The sequence below is a fragment of the Sceloporus undulatus genome, chromosome 5 (assembly GCF_019175285.1).
Source record: "Sceloporus undulatus isolate JIND9_A2432 ecotype Alabama chromosome 5, SceUnd_v1.1, whole genome shotgun sequence".
NCBI lineage: Eukaryota > Metazoa > Chordata > Lepidosauria > Squamata > Phrynosomatidae > Sceloporus > Sceloporus undulatus.
This window is the reverse complement of record NC_056526.1, coordinates 25,212,684-25,229,087: the sequence shown is the minus strand read 5'-3', so window position 1 is coordinate 25,229,087 and position 16,404 is coordinate 25,212,684. Positions and strand designations below refer to the sequence as shown.

General features: G+C 39.8%; 1 protein-coding gene across 6 annotated transcripts in view; it reads right to left on the bottom strand.

The window, feature by feature from the left end:
• Positions 1–577: 577 nt before the first annotated feature.
• Positions 578–16,404, bottom strand: part of BRAF (B-Raf proto-oncogene, serine/threonine kinase) — a 74,460-nt gene continuing 58,633 nt past the window's right edge. For 2 of the 6 annotated variants that reach the window (XM_042467395.1, XM_042467398.1), the window contains one exon: positions 12,936–14,505. In XM_042467395.1, the coding sequence (XP_042323329.1) occupies positions 14,332–14,505 (174 nt within the window). In that variant the 3' untranslated portion in view covers positions 12,936–14,331. Of the gene's footprint in view, positions 10,332–12,935; positions 14,506–16,404 lie in introns of those variants that run through there. The other 4 variants (XR_006103999.1, XM_042467401.1, XM_042467397.1 and 1 more) reach the window with 4 other exon arrangements.

Here is a 16,404-nt window from a genome sequence, read left to right as displayed (position 1 = left end):
CACTAATTAAACAAGACACTAATCCTCTTTGCATATCCTCCCACCCTGAGGCCATGACATCAATGACAGAACAATACACAGATAAACATGAAAATCACTCCTCCCTACCCCACACAGTGTGTGTGTGTATGTGTACACACACACAACTCTCTTCCGTGCCAGCATTCTCTGAAGATGCCAGCAACAGATGCTGGTCAAACGTCAGGAATAAACTCACATAGCCCACAAAACTCACAAAAAACTATGGATGCTGGCCATGAAAGCCTTCCACTTCACTTATTTATAGTAATCCCAGAAGTCCTGCAGACAGTTCTCTAGAAGAAAGTCCTTATGCAGTATCTAGTTCTGGGTAACATAGGGAGGACAAAGATAAATGGGCATGAATTCTTAGGAAATGTTTAAAGGAGTATGTTTAGGCAGGAGGATGCTGTGAAAGATGTTACTATGCAGAAACACTTGCATTCTCCTCCTTGTAAGGGCCACACTTACATCAAGTGGCCTTTCCCTCACCTGAACTCTTAAAGCAAAGCCTGGACTAGTACCTGGTTGCTGTAGCTCAACTTCGTATGCCACTTAAGATTCAATATAATTCTTGCTTTCATTCTGTTCTTTGAAGTCTGTAATTTAGCAATGATTTCACTAATGCATACACAGACAGACTGTTCTCCATGCAGTCAATCTTTATTATAGCAGTATTCACATCAAATACATAGAACTTTTAAACCTTTTATATAATACAGAGTTCTTTAAATAACTTTACACAAATAATTCTTCAATCTCAATTTTTAGCTATCAAACTTTTATTTTATGTCTCCATGCTCCCTAAACCAAACTGGACAATATTTCCCACTGTACAAATTTACATGAGAGAAAATGCTCAAATACAAATGAAGGGAATCCAGGCTAAAAGACATACCAGGAGAAGAAAAAAACTGAAACTGGTGTGATTAAACATTTATGGTGAGGAGTTATGGAGAAGGAAAGATTTGGAGGCAGGGAGAAAAAGCTACAGTGATTCATGAAACGGAAAGCTGAAAACAAAATTCCCTGTGAATTAGAAATAAAGTTCAGGTCCTGAAACATTTAGGTTCTTGTTTGTCATTCTTTTTAAAAAGTAGGTAGCAATATCAATTCTCATCTGAAGGAAAAATAGACTTGTGAAATTCCAGACTTGTAGATACTGGTGGTAAATACAGCTTGAAGGAATGTTGGGTTCAGTATATATATCTCGTCCCAGCAATTAAAAAAAAACTATACACATTTCTCCTTTTCAGCAATTTTCTGGAATAATCTCAAACCTTTCTGTTGGCTGCCTTTTGCAATTATGTCCACAGGATTTGGCCGTTTAGGGTTGTCAAATTCTACCCATAGACTGTTCATCGTTTCAAAGAATACTGGGGAGGGGGAAACAGCAATGAGTTTGCATTAGTAACACCCTCCTCCCCCCTCAGTGCTTCAACAATCTCGTCTATCTATTCACCTGGTATGCTTGCAAGGCATAACTACAGGATTCAAGCTTCTATACAGCAGAGAAAGACCACTGTGAGGAACTGTATACTCTCTGATTACAGCAAGTCCCTGAAGTCATAACCAGTTTGCAGGTGGTGACTCATGTTATATTAAAATAACCTATTGCAATGGACAGACTGACCAGCTAGTACAATTACGCCTAGCTAACCAAAGAGATATAGCATGGTTGAGAGGACAGAAAGTCCATGTAACAAACCCATGAGGTTACAAACTCTTTTAAAAAGTGAAGCAAAGGGCAAGCGGCTGTTTATTTCAATCATAACAGAAAACAAGCAAGCTGACTTTTCTGTTGCTTGCTTGGAAGCAAACTTTTTGTCCTTCACTGGTCCCTAGTAGCCAGGTGAGGTGCTGGTTACACAAACAAAACTTCCCACTCAGGCTAGAAGGGCTATTGCAGTCCAGTGACAGGGCAAGTAGTGCTCAGTTTTGAATTAGCATTCCATTCTAATATCATGATCTATTCTTGTATCCTGATACAAATGGGGAGGAGAATTAGCTTCCAACTGGGTATCTCCAACATTAGTCTCCATCAGTCACATGGTGTGGGAGGTATCTGGGGAGTGTGTAGTGGATAAAAAAGTTTTCATATAGTAAGACTTTTTGTGTAGTTTGGAATCCACATTATAAACAAAGATATAGCTTAGGGCTAAAGTAAGCTTATAGCATTTTGGTTATGTCAGCTGAAGATGTGAAGTTGCCATGGGGCAAGATTACTTAAGTCATTGCAATGTTTTAGTGACAGTAAAAAAAGGAAGAGGATACTGTATAGACAGAATGAGGTGTATTTCTCTTAACCATTCACAGTTTTGAATTTCAAAGTACATGTATTGCAACTATGATGTATCATTTAAGTAAAGCATTATTTAAACTTAGCCCTACACTCAAGCCAAACAACTGTTCCCACGCTCCCTCGCCCCATTGGTCCTCTTTGTCTCCCTCCATTTTGATGTCTGCCTGGACAAATGTTTCCAGCATTTAAATACAGCCTTCCTCAAACTAGTGGTCTCCAAATGCGATGGACTCCAACTCTGATAACCCCCTGGGAATTGCAGTTCAACACATTTGGTGGGAAGTCTGTTCTTGTGAAATTCCCAAACAGATGGAAGAATAAAAACAAAAACAAAAACAGACAACAAGTGGAAGAATAAACCAAACATGAGCACAGACTAATGTAATAGGGAATTTGTAAAATGAAAGTATCCATAGTAGCACCCAAAGTCACCTTGGGATTTTCCTAGTTCAGAAAGAGAAAAGTTGAGTAATTCTAACAGAGTATACAGTTCCAAGAGTAAGGATTGGTAATCAGAAGCTGAAGGAGATAAACTGACATGACTGTGTTAGCAACTGCAAACTAACTGCCCAGGCAGGATCGAACTACTTAAACTCCTTCCAGCTGCTAGAACAGGAATGAAATACACACAATCAAAGCTGAGATCCTATGCACACATCTCTGGAAGAAGACCCAACTAAACATAGTGGTACTTACTTCTGAACAAACATATATAGTATTATACTACACAAAGTTCATTTTGCTATCGCAAGACATTTCCCGGCCTGCTGGTACTCAAACATTTGTAAACTATGAAATCTTAAATCATAAATTTAATCCCACATAGGTATCATTCCAAATGAAGAACAAGAATGTCATATCAACATGTAGGGAGCAGAAATGAGTCAGACCAGCTACAAACCTGATTTGCCTATTCTCTTCATCAAAACAGCAGAAATTTCTAAACAATGTACTGCACAGGCAACTCTCATATGTGTGAGTTATAGAAACAACAAAGATGATCAGGGTACAGATACACAAGATGCAACTTCAGCATGTTAGTCCATCTACTACTGTTTCTTAGCTATTTTGACATTTTCCACCTACAGATTACGTTTTCAGCCTGCAGATCACCTAAAATATGTTAACACACACAAGCTGGTTTGATAGGTTGCCATATTATTAAGAAGTCCAAATATTTCAAGCAAATCTGATACCTCTCTAAATAAAAATGTCACCAACCTTGGGGCTATATGCTTTTTGTGGTTAAAAATGTAACTGCTCTCTCCTATTCCACCGATCACAAACTAGTTAGAATTAAGCCACTCCCCTCCTCATGATACAATCTTTTACAAAATTACTTAAAAGGAGAGACATATCAGTTCTGGATGTACTTCTACTTTAACTGGAACAGTTTATTTTTTCCAATTTAATTATATAAATTGGGGATACATGTATGCATGCTGGATATGCATATATACATTTGTGTGTTTCTTATAACTCATTTGAAAAGAAAAGACTGGGAGCAGCCTGCTTGGAACACCTGCAGAAAAGCCTTAATGATAGATTAATGGCAGTTATACTGGCAACCCAGTACCAGCCACCTTTTTTTGTTTGAGATTAATCCACAAGCTCCTACTTTCTTGCTGATTTCTTCTTTTGCCATCCATTTGAAAACATATCGTGTATTGGAGTGAAGGCAAAGCCACTGCTCCAGTTACATAAGCACCTAGATATGTTTAGGATTTCTCTTCTTAATTTGTTTTAAAGGCACAGATTATTTGGCAAATTACAAGGAGATATTTTAGAGCGTATACACTTTCATTTTAAGTGTGAGGGATCTTTTATTTTATTTATTCTTGTATTTATACCATGCTTTTGTCCCGAGATGGGATCCAAGGCAGCTCTCATTATAAAGCAAAAGGTATGCACTGGAATGTTTGAACATTCAGTATCTTCCCTCTCTTGTGCAAACACTGCCTAGTTTACAATCATGGTGCCAAAACAAGTGTAAAGGCAAACAAAGTGCTGTGCTACCTCTTGTCCAGATTAATTTTGCAAATAATGTCCAACAAATGGATCCAAATTATATGAGAAGAATATGCACCAAACAGGCTTAGCTAAAACCATATTTGCAAAGCTGAATCAACCTCAAAACAACGGTCTATTGTCACCCTTTTGGAAGTGATGCAGACAAACCACTTGCTGGTGGTGGGTAGGGGGGATTTAAAGCTACATTACTTTGTGTAGTGCTGTTCTACTGTGTTCTGTGGCATATGGTTGAGGTATTTATTTGGACACACACTGGAGAGGCAAGAATATCCCAGAGCATTACAGGAAGGGTTACTGTGAGGCTGACTGTACCTCAGCCTTCTCCAACCTTCAAATGTTTTGGGCAAATCCCGTATGGGTGGCAATGGGATGATGATGGGAGTTATATTCCAGGAAGGCTAGGATGCTGATGGAAATTATATGGGATGATGATGGGAGTTATATTCCAGGAAGGCTAGTACAGCTTGACTGAAAAGTTCTAGTGCCTTTCTTCTCCGTTTTAAAACAGTGCATTACACTTAAGGTGTGTTGTTGTGTGCCTTCAAGTCATTTCCGACTTACGGTGACCCTAAGGCAACACTATCTTGGCAAGATTTGTTCAGAGATGGTTTGCCTTTGCCTTTCTCTGAAGTAGAGAGAATGTGCCTTGCCCAAGATCACTGAGTGGGCTTCCATGATTGAGTGGGGATTTGAACCCTGGTCTCCAGAGTCATGGTCCAGCACTCAGACCACTACTCCACATTAGTTCAGCCTTCACAAAATGCATTTCTAGCCAACTCTAGTAGTAGGCTATTGAAGAAATAAAAATGGAAGCTATGGAATAACTCACAGTAACATGATTTTGTACCCAAAATACAAAATAGTTAGAGTGAGACTGAATCCAGAGTATATTACCACACAAGGCTCAATGGTGTCATTCTCGTCGAGTGACTTTTTTCCCTTTTCTTTTTCAATGGATGGAAAGTTACTTACCTTCAGTACTATGAACTCTTTGCACTACTTATGCTTTTCATAATCCAAAAGGAAATACAAACAAATAGATCTGCAAAATATCCCCTTGCTAGAATTCTTCTACTAAAGCCTTCTGCTAAAGCAAAACAAAAAAGCAAAACAAAACAGAAATTTCATACCTCCCCCCCAAAAAAGCTAACAAAAGATCAACACATTTCACAGTGAAAATTCGACTCATGGCCTAAATGTAGTTGTTATTCCCTAAGTAGACTGACAGAATAGTAAGTCAATTCCCACTGATTTAATGGGAGCAGTCTAGTTGAGACTAGCAATTGGAATTAGGCCTAAGCATGTGGAGAGAAGTATACAGTATTCTGAAGCAATACACTTCCTGCAGGATCTCACTGAAGTAGATTGTGGATGGTTTCTGGTAAACTGCTGCCTGTACCGATCTTGTTGCAGTGGAAAAATCACTTAAACAAGGATGGTAGTGAGGCAAAACTCAGCACTGGAAATATTTTTACGTATCCTCAAAGCTAATACATGACTGATGCCAACACTCACCTTAGAATCACTGAAATAATGGAATTTCTGGGTTAACTTACTATTGATTCAATGAATCTACTTAATGTTGGAACTAGCAATTTGATATGGCTGCTTGACACATCTTGACACAAAGATGGATTTGACGCCTATTGTGTTTTTCTGCTGCTGGACACAGCAGAATCCGTGACATAAAAATAATATTTTCTGGCAATATCTAGCCATTAAAATGTGTGTTTGCACAATGGCGGAAGTTCTATACAATTCTTAAAAAGAGTGTCTCAGCTCTCTTAAGTATTTTTTTAAAATGAAAACCAAAGTGGATTGTCTGTTTTAATTACCTGCCAGCACAATCCTACCCATGTTTATTCAGAAGTCTACCATATTTTTGTCAATGGAGGTCCCCAGAAAAGAGGGTAGACTGTAGTCTTAAATTAAGCAGATAAGAACACATGATTAAAGTGATCTGCAAAATATATTATGAATCAGGGCAAATTATGGTGAGTCTTTTGAAAAAAATGTGTGCATGGAGGGGAAGTAATGAAGATCAGCAAGGAATTCCTAAAGGAATGACAGACAAATTAGCTGCAAACAAAAAAATATGCAATTTATTTTAACGTGTGTTGGGTGGACAATATGTGTTTCCTAGTTCTTTAATTTTCTTTAAAGCCTGTTTGCAGAGTACTGAATAATGAAGCCTGAATACAATCAAGCCTGGATATAACTTCCCTGTTTTTGTTAGTTCTAAGAGAACTATTTGTTACTTAGGAAAAACACACACACTATAAAACATTCATGGATTTTCAACTGGCTATTAAAATGAGCCAGATACTTAGCAATGAGCCAGAATTTGCTCTCAAGGGTAAATTATTAAAAATATGGCATGAGAAACGGGGCTGGTGTTAAGCATTGATACACCCTCAAAGGGCAACATCTTTTCTGTACTATTCCAGGCACCTACTTATGCTGTATAGAAACAGCATAGATCAAGGAAAAATGGAAGATCTTTTTATAAGGTGTGCCAGGGACACATCAAGATAGCAGACAGAATATCCAAGTTACAGTGGTGATGATGATTAGAGGTGGACCAGTTAGGAGGTACTACTGTGTAACTAGTAGCAGTCAGTACGCAAGAGCTAAGGGACAAAGGGGACAAATCAAGGGCATCAATTGAGTGGTTGTTGCTGCAGTGAATGGAAAAAGCTCAATGGAAATCAAGACTAGTTAAAATGGAAAGTAGCAAGTTATATAATTGCGGACTGAGCTGGCAGGAGGGACGATTTTAATGTTTTTGCTAGACAAGGACTGGAATACTGCCACTCCCTAAGCAGCAGGATCAAGAATCGTAATATCAAGAAGCCTACACAAGAAGAAGACTGGAAGTTTTGTAACTTGGAAGAAGTGGTTTAGGGAAATCCTGTGGATGCAGTGCACCTTGATTTCAGCATGACTTTTAAAATGTTCCCTCATGATATTCTTGGTGGGCAAACTCATAAAATATGGCTAGACAACTGTATTCTTAGGTGTATGTGAAACATAACATGTGGAGTGCCAAAGGGTTGGGCCCAGTGCTGTTTAGCCATCACATAAATGTCTAGGATGCAAAGTACAGAGGGGATGATCAGCAAATTTGCAAATGATAGCAAACTGGAAGGGTAACTAATACCTCAGATAACAACACTGGGATTCAAATTGACCATAACAGATTGGAGAGCCAGGCAAAAATGAATAAAATGCCCTTCAACAGGGATGAACATAACTCTACACTTAGGAAAAATCAGAAGCACAAAGCTGTGGGGTGGCTGGATTCCAAGAGGAAGAAAGGGTCAAATCCTGAAATAGGTATTGCTTTCCTCTCCACAGGTAAGGATGCTCCCTAGAAAGGATCCTTGTTGAAACCATGGGTGTGACTAAACATTTGCTGCTCCATCAATCCCATGTGATTTGGAAAGAATGCGCTAAAGAAATTCTCATCTGTTTTCACATTTTCCTTGCATGGTTTTAAAAGGCTGTCAGATAATTCTCACATTCTTCCTGTTTGTACGCCTTTGTAGCCTATTCTGTAAACCTTAGCACATCCCAACATGTAACATATACAGAAACAAATGTAAGGATTTACCTAAGTGTGGAACAAATTCTTTGCTGGATTTGAGGATGGTGGTATTAAGAAGATAGTGCAAGTTTGAAAGGAAGCATGTGTTCAGAAATGATATACTGTTTTAACCAAATCTGCTAAAAACAGCAAACCTGTGTTGTTCCAGTATGGTTTAGAACAAATCTGGGTACACTTTTCAAGCAACTCAAATTGCACCCCCCCCCCCCCCAAAATACAAATGCTCAGGATGTTATCTAAAGCAACTGGTCATTGAAATAAGGAGGAAAGATACAAGAGCACACTCACAAGCTTCTGGTAACACTCCCTTCAGTGACACTTGTGCACAGAAGTCTGCCACCCCACTCATGAAGTGTGAAAAGCAACATCTTTTCTGCAACAACCACATTTTCATTTGAACTTATAATCTTTCAATTGTCCCTCTTACTCCAATATCTACAAGTGCCCTGGTTCACTGGTACCTTTCAGCTACATTTGTCAATTCCAATAAAATGAAGCAAATGTGATTTTAAAAAAAGAACTTCCATGATACCGTAAGCTTCCTTTTCACAATTAAACTTTCATTCCTAGAAAGACCATCTCCTTTCCTTCACCTCTGCTTGGAGTGAAGCCAAAGTATTTATTGACCACTGTGCATACTCTGAATTTGGATATGAAGTCTTCCAAGACTATGAGATTTTAATTAATAAAAATTACTGATGATGGAGTGTTTTTTCCAGCCTCAGAATATGGAATAGGAATGGCGTCGAAAAGCACTGAACACCAAGATTTCTGGGGAACACCAAACTTCCTTCCACTGGCATCCAACTTGCTTCTTTACAAACTGAAAACAAATCCGTTATAGTAATCACTACAGCCAAAAAATCTACTGTTAAGAATTATGATTCCACTAGAGACAACCTACGTGTGTAAATTACTGTTGTTGGGTTTTGTTAGCTCTGACTGGCAAATAAGTAGAAATGGAAATTATTTGCAAATTAGGATGGAGGGCAAGGCAAAAAGAGAAAGCAAAGTACCATCACCATAAAATCTTTAAGCCAAGAATTCAAAACACAGGGCAAGAAAAGAAATTATGTGAAAAAGCTGAGGATAGGAAAAGGGAAGAGAAGAAACCAGTGTTGATCCAGCAAGTACCATTTCTCTAGCAAAAACCTCTAAGCAGCAAATTGCCACTTAGGACAAGTTACTGCATATAAACATATGCACACACATATAAAATCTGCCGAGTTCACACGATTAAAAGCTCTTTTTAAAAAGTATCCAAGCATGCTTTTTTGGAATGTCTAATTCTTGGAGGGGCGGTGATTGCAGCTGGGTTTTCTTTTTAAAACAAATTCAATTCAACCTGAGAACTTCTGTTTATGAAATATTATGTACCTGACATTATCCTGCACCTTTTAAAATAGGTACACTTGTTATTCATAGTCTGCATTAGACTTTCTGGGTATTCCCAAAAAGTTCACATGTAAAATACACAGAATAAAAATGATTATCAACACAAAATGAAAAGAAGCACACATTTAGAACTCTGCTACCATTTTGTAAAAAAAAAAAAAGTTTGTTGCTGGACCGACAAAAAGAGCCTCCCACCTCTTTTGGAGAAAGAGCACAATAATTAAAGATGGGGAAAGAATTATTCTGAATAGATAAAAGCAATTCTGGGAACAGAAAGCGCAGCATCTCCTTTTCTGGCATATTAATCCTTTTCCAAACTTCCTTTTCCCATTTATCCTCCAATTTGGCAGGTTTGTGGGGGAGTTTTTTTTATTAAAAAGTAACAGCCAACATTCAAATTTTGTTGAAAAGGAGATACTGCAATTATCCCTTGGATCAGAAAGCCCATCAGGGAAAACACACACACATACACATACACACAGTCAAATCAGACCAGAGGATGATTGTTTTGATTAGCTCTGTCTCATCAGATGTTCAGCCTCTGATGATTCGTTGTTAGAGGGAGAAAGCCAACCAGCAGACCATCCCAAGCCCATGATGCAGGAGTTCCAATCTCATCATGCCAGAACACCAGAAAGTCAAAGCGCAGGCCCTCTGCTCTCCTGGGAATGATGCCAACGGTACAGGCAGCCACTGGGGGAGGGGGGTCTCCGAATGCACATGGTGTATAGGGTGGAGGTGAACACAGAGGCAGCAGAGATGTCAGGTTTCCAACAAAATAATTTTCCCTCCCACCAAAAGATGGACTGGTTGCTCCATTCTGTGCTGCTCTTAAGTATATGGATTTCTTTTGTCTAAATTGCTTTGTTTGGAGGGGGCAGAACAGAGTCTGGATATTATCGAAACACAAGACTTTAAAAATAAGAGAGTGGATTTGCTGCCAATGTTGCTGTGGCTACTTGAACGCTGCAAATTCGCCTGTAGAGGGAGGACAAGAGCCGAGTTTTAAAAGTTGGGTATTATTCATCAGCAAGGTAGAAATGTTATCCAGTATAAATCTGGTGCTATACACTGGACACAAGAGATGTTAGGAGAAAATGCAACTGTTAATAATTAAATGTACAGAAGGAACTTGTTGGCAGAGAGAGGACACAAAGTTATTCACACAAAATCTCTTGCTGAAGTAAGAGTTTCAGAGAAACAAAACTCATTCGATCCAACAGCTTATTATGTTTGCAGGAAGAAGAGGTTCTTGTGAAGAGTTTGCAAATACAAAAAAAGTCATCATTAACATTTCTAAAATTGCTACTCACATGGTTTTGTCTAATAAAGTTCGAACACAAGTTGAGAGTTGTTTGAAGGGCCTAGTTTTAGATATTTACAAAAGAGTGGGCAACAAGGGCTTCTTGCTATGTTTCTCCCCAATATTTCTGCTGTGGTTTTAAGAGGTAGGGAATGGACAAATCTTCCATTTATTCTCATGCAGTGAAGAGAGAAAAGTTTATCTGAAGTAGCTACACTCATGAAGACTTAGGTACACTTTCTAGTAATCTGACTCCAGGAGGAGAGACTATACAAAACAATCAACCTGTGTAAGTGTAAATTGTGTACTATGTTAATATCCTGTTAAGAATTTTTATCCTATTAATAAAATTTAATAATAAATTAATAACGTCTGAGTAACAGCAAGAATTTTAACCTGGTCTCTACATTCTCCAGCTTATTATACAGATCTCTGCACTATTTTATTTTAGGCTGCATCCACATTTCAGAAATAGTCCAGTTTGACCCCACTTTTAACTACCATGGCTCAATGCTATGGAATTCTGGGAACTGTAGTTTCATGAGCTACCTAGTCTTTTCTGTCAGAGAGCTCTGGTGCCACAACAATTCCCAGAATTTCATAGTATTGAGCCATGGCAGTTAAAGTTTCTGCAGTGCGGAAGCAGCCTTAGAAAGCTCTTGGGTATATTTAACAGTTTTACAATTTATTTCAGACAAAAAAAAAAAAAGAAAAAAGAAAAAGAAAAAGAAGTAACATTGTGTTTGGGGACTAATTCTAAAACATTCATATTCTTCAACACCTTTCAAAACACATCCTTTGGTTGACTAACCTTCAGTCAACTCCTTGTTAAAGACTGATCCATAAACAAGACTGATCCATAAACAAGAAATTACTCTCCCTTTGGTCATCCAGTCTGCCTGTTGCAGCTAATCATTCAAACTTGGTGTTGAGGGACACAAAGACAAGACTACCTTCCCAGGGACAGATTCAGGTCAAGAGTTTCACTAAATATTCCATCTAGTCATATGCAAAGAATATTATATGGAGGAAGACCACTGTGCTCAGCCTCCTCATTAACCCATAAGGAGGCAAGCCCTCTTAACTTTAGTTTAATGTTCAGAGCCATGCTAGTCTCAAGTTTCAAATTTGAAAGACGGAAAAAAACATTAATTTAAAAGTGTACTGAAAACCACTATATTCTGAAAGTTCTACAGCTATCTGAAAGGTGATTATTTGAAAGTACCTCCAATTCTTTGAAAAGAACACAGCCATGTTGCCCGAGTGATATAAACTAGTGCTGTGACTGAGACCTTTTGCACTGTAAGCACTAAGGACATAGAGGAAATTGTCCTGGATCCAAAAATCTGTAACTGTACATGGGAAGGTTTGCTGGAATCAGCCATCACTTAGTGGCAATCAAGGAAAATGACACATAGTGCTCAAACCAGAAGGTGTCTCAAGGAGGTGACACAGAGAATACAGGTCTGTGACTGCTGAATGGCTCCTACTGCCTGATAAGGACATTATGTCACTGTCCATACTCCGCACTGCTATCCAGTCATGAATCATATGCATGCTTAGTGCTGAGATACCAACCGTCATGTCTCTGTCACCTCTTTGTCAAATCTTCTAGTAGGACTCCTGTTCTTTGTCATGCACAACTGCCTTTAAGTAACACCTGAAGGACTGCTAGTGGAAGCTTACCAAATATAGAGATGGATCTCTTCACCCATGTGCAGTTGGTGGAAAACATGCACTCTACCTTCAGTTCTATCAACTACCTTTTATGAACTAGTCTGGTCCACAATGCATCCCCATCTTTATCAGGCAAACAGTGATATATTCCATTTCTCTTCCCAAACCAGGCTTATATAAAAGGTAGCAATCAAAGAAAGGAGTTGACAACTTCCATCAGATGGACTCTATGCCAAAACAACTTGTATTACCTCCATACTAATGGGAAGTATTCTGCAATGCCCTCTGGTGTCAGGCACTGTCACCTAAACTTCCCACAGTGCCTCAGAGTGACATCATATAAGGCATCTGGGGAAAATTTAAATGGTGATCTGCAGAACATGACAGGATATGGGACACAACAACTGCCTGATGTGGACCTTTCTTCTTTTCCCATCTTAGTAAGGGCTCACTATCACATTAGCTGCTCCAAGAACTAGATGATTTAACTGGTTTTAAGGGACCGATTTTAAAATATTAAAAGCTTCTATTCACCCCACTGGAAATTGTTAATGAATTGGAAGTTTTATATTAAATAGAATGTTAAAAAAGAAAAACAAAACTAAACTAAATCCTTTATTTTGCCATTTGGGCACCACCTTCTAGAGAAACTGCTAATTTTCATGTGTTTGACAATAAAACACGGAAGGTACAGTTCTATCAACTTGTCTGTGCATGAAGAAAACAGCTATATCTTTCATCTTAGATATGGGGGAAAGCTTACAATTTATCAAGAATCCCAAAAGAAGCAAAATCAATTTAACTGTACAAAATAGATAACTCAACAACAGTAAAATAATAAAAAAAATTGCATGTGTATGACAGAGAATGCAAAATGTATATTCTTTTAGGACCCTTGATTTCCAGATTGTTTTTCTGGAGATTTGCACCTAAACCGGATAAATTCCATACACAAGCATGAAACATTTTCTCCACAGAAAGGAGACTTCAGAAGAGACATTAACCCACATAAAACTGAGCAATAGCAGCAAGCCATTGAATTTTGTAAAATAACTGAAGGTGAAACTTTCACTTCCCACCTTTAAACAACTTTTAAAGTTTACCATTCTGCTTTTACAAGACATTTTCCCCCCATTATGGGCTTCATTCTTTTAAGGCATGGCCTCCATGGCCACACATATAAAAGCAAGACTCACTAGGTATATGTGTGTGCTTGTTTTTTTTTAAAGGACCTTACTAGTCTGTTTGGGTCTAACAAAGTCTAGTTAAGCACCTTAAGCAGTCTAGTGCAAAGGCATGAATCCAGCAATAATTTCAAACAGATGCATGAGATGCAACTACGGACAGACTAAACAGAGACAATAAAAAAAGAAATGACCAACCCACCCACCAAAAAACAACAAAAAAGAAAAAGAATAAGTAAAAAGAGACTTAGCTCCAAGTAATCAGAAATTTCCAACGAGCAAGAAGTTCAAAAAGGAAGCTACTTCCCAGTAAAGTCTTTATGTTACCTGAAGCTTGCTCTGCTCATTTAAGGAAACCTGATGCACTCAGCCTTAATCTTTTACTTTATCCTTTACGCAGTGTCAGCAACGCTGCTGACTTGTGCATCTAAAATTGTTACTAGCATATAAGAAAGACTGTGGAAACAAAAGGAAATAGTTTTAGATGTGGATGTAAAACTCTACTAGCCACTTATAAACCAAAGTACGATAACCTATAAAGCAAAGATGATATCAGAAAAAAGCTTGACCTATGACCCAAAAATAAATGGGTGTATATTAATTTTCGATGACTTTTCCCTTTTCCTACTGAGCAATTACTAGGCAGTCCATTGCCAGCAACAGATGCCATTCTAGGAACACAGGAGGCTCAGTGTCAGATAAGTCCTTTTTCAGTCAATGCATCTTTCCCAAAATGAAAATTAACATGTTGGGAATTCAAACATCAACAAAAGTTCACAAACCAAATACATAGGTACATGCTTTCAACTTCTGTTCAGCTTACAGAAAACCCACCGTATCCCCCTGCCTGGATGGGTGTTTTTGGAGAAGCACAAGCATACAGGCTAAAATCCTCTGTCTGGAAACCAGCCCGGTTCAAGGAGGGCTCAGATGCACTGCGGTGAATTTTTGGCAACGATCGGGCCAGAAGCTCAATAGAGGCAAGGATCTGAAAGAGAAAACAAGAGAAAGCCTAGTGTTCCAGGATGGGTACAGTGAAAGAATCATACACTGATTTTGACAACAAGCTGTTTGTAATATTCCTTAAGAAAGCAAATATACATAAATAATAATAATAAATAATAATAAAATTTTTATTTATATGCCGCCCTTCCTTCGATCAGGGCGGCTCACAACAAGTTAAAATACAATCAACAGTACACATAAAATAAAATACCCATTAAAACAAACCAACAGTAAAAAGCCCCATAGCCCAACCTCTTGGCCACGAAAGAGGAGGGAGGCCCACAGGATATTTATTCGGGGAATGCCTGTTGGAATAGGAAGGTTTTAAGGTCCTTCCTAAATTGGGCCAGGGTAGTAGATGAGCGGAGCTCTATGGGCAGCGCATTCCAAAGGGCTGGGGCAGCTGTGGAAAACGTCCTCCGGGAAGTGGAGACTAACCTAGCCCCAGGCACCTTCAGTAGCTGCTGCCCAGACGTTCTGAGGGTGCGAGGCGGAATGTACGGGGAGAGGCGGTCCTTTAGGTATCCTGGGCCCAAGCCATTTAGGGCTTTATAGGTAATTACCAACACCTTATATTGAGCTCGGAAGCGAATGGGCAGCCAATGGAGATCTTTTAAAACCGGTGTTATATGGCTGGTCCTGGGAGCACCAGTGACCAGCCTGGCTGCCATGTTCTGCACCATTTGCAGCTTCCGAGTTTGGTATAAGGGTTGCCCCATGTAGAGTACATTGCAGAAATCCAATCTCGAAGTTACCAGAGCATGTACAACAGTTTCTAGGTCCCTCTGGGCCAGGTATGGGCGCAGCTGGCGAATCAGCCGAAGCTGATAACAGGTGTTCCTGACCGTCGCATTCACCTGAGCAGTCAGGTGAAGCAACGAGTCAAGAAGCACCCCCAGACTGCGCACGGAGTCCTTCACAGGGAGCATGACCCCGTTCAGGACAGGTGGAACCACCGCCATTCCTGGACCAGGGGAACCTATAACTAGTACCTCTGTTTTCTCTGGATTCAATTTGAGTCGGTTTTCCCTCATCCAGCCCATTACTGACTCTAGACAGGCCACGAGAGGAGAGACGCCATCCCCAGTCACTGCATCAGTCGGAGACATAGAGAAAATGATTTGGGTGTCATCAGCGTACTGATAACCCCGCGCCCCATGTCTCCGGATGATCTCTCCCAGCGTTTTCATGTAAATGTTAAATAGCATGGGAGACAGAATGGCTCCTTGAGGGACCCCAGGTTTAAGGGCCCGCTCGTCAGAGCACACGTCTCCCAGCTGCACCATCTGGGACCTCCCGGAGAGGTAGGACCGGAACCACTGGAGCGCAGTGCCCCCGATTCCCACCTCTGCCAGGTGTCCCAGAAGGATACCATGGTCTATGGTATCGAAAGCCGCTGAGATGTCCAAGAGCACCAACAGGGACACGCTTCCCCTGTCAATGCTCAGACGGAGATCATCGACCAAGGCGACCATGGCCGTCTCAACCCCGTGACCCGCCCGGAAGCCAGTTTGAAATGGGTCCAGATAATCCGTTTCATCCAAGACCGCCTGAAGCTGGATCGCAACCGCCCTCTCGATCACCTTACCCAAGAATGGTAGCAGCGAAACAGGCCGATAATTATTATGAACCAGGGGGTCAAGGGAGGGCTTTTTTAGGATCGGTTTTACAATGGCCAATTTAAGATCCGATGGAAATAGCCCATCCCCGAAAGATGTATTAATTATCCGGCGTAACAAAGTTGTTACTGCCGGTCCCCCCTGGGCCGCTAACCACGAGGGACAGGGATCAAGAGAGCAGGTTGTTTTCCGAACACTTCCAAGGATCTTGTCCACATCCTCGGTACTCACCAACTCAAACTGATCCAGTTTAACATAGTCCA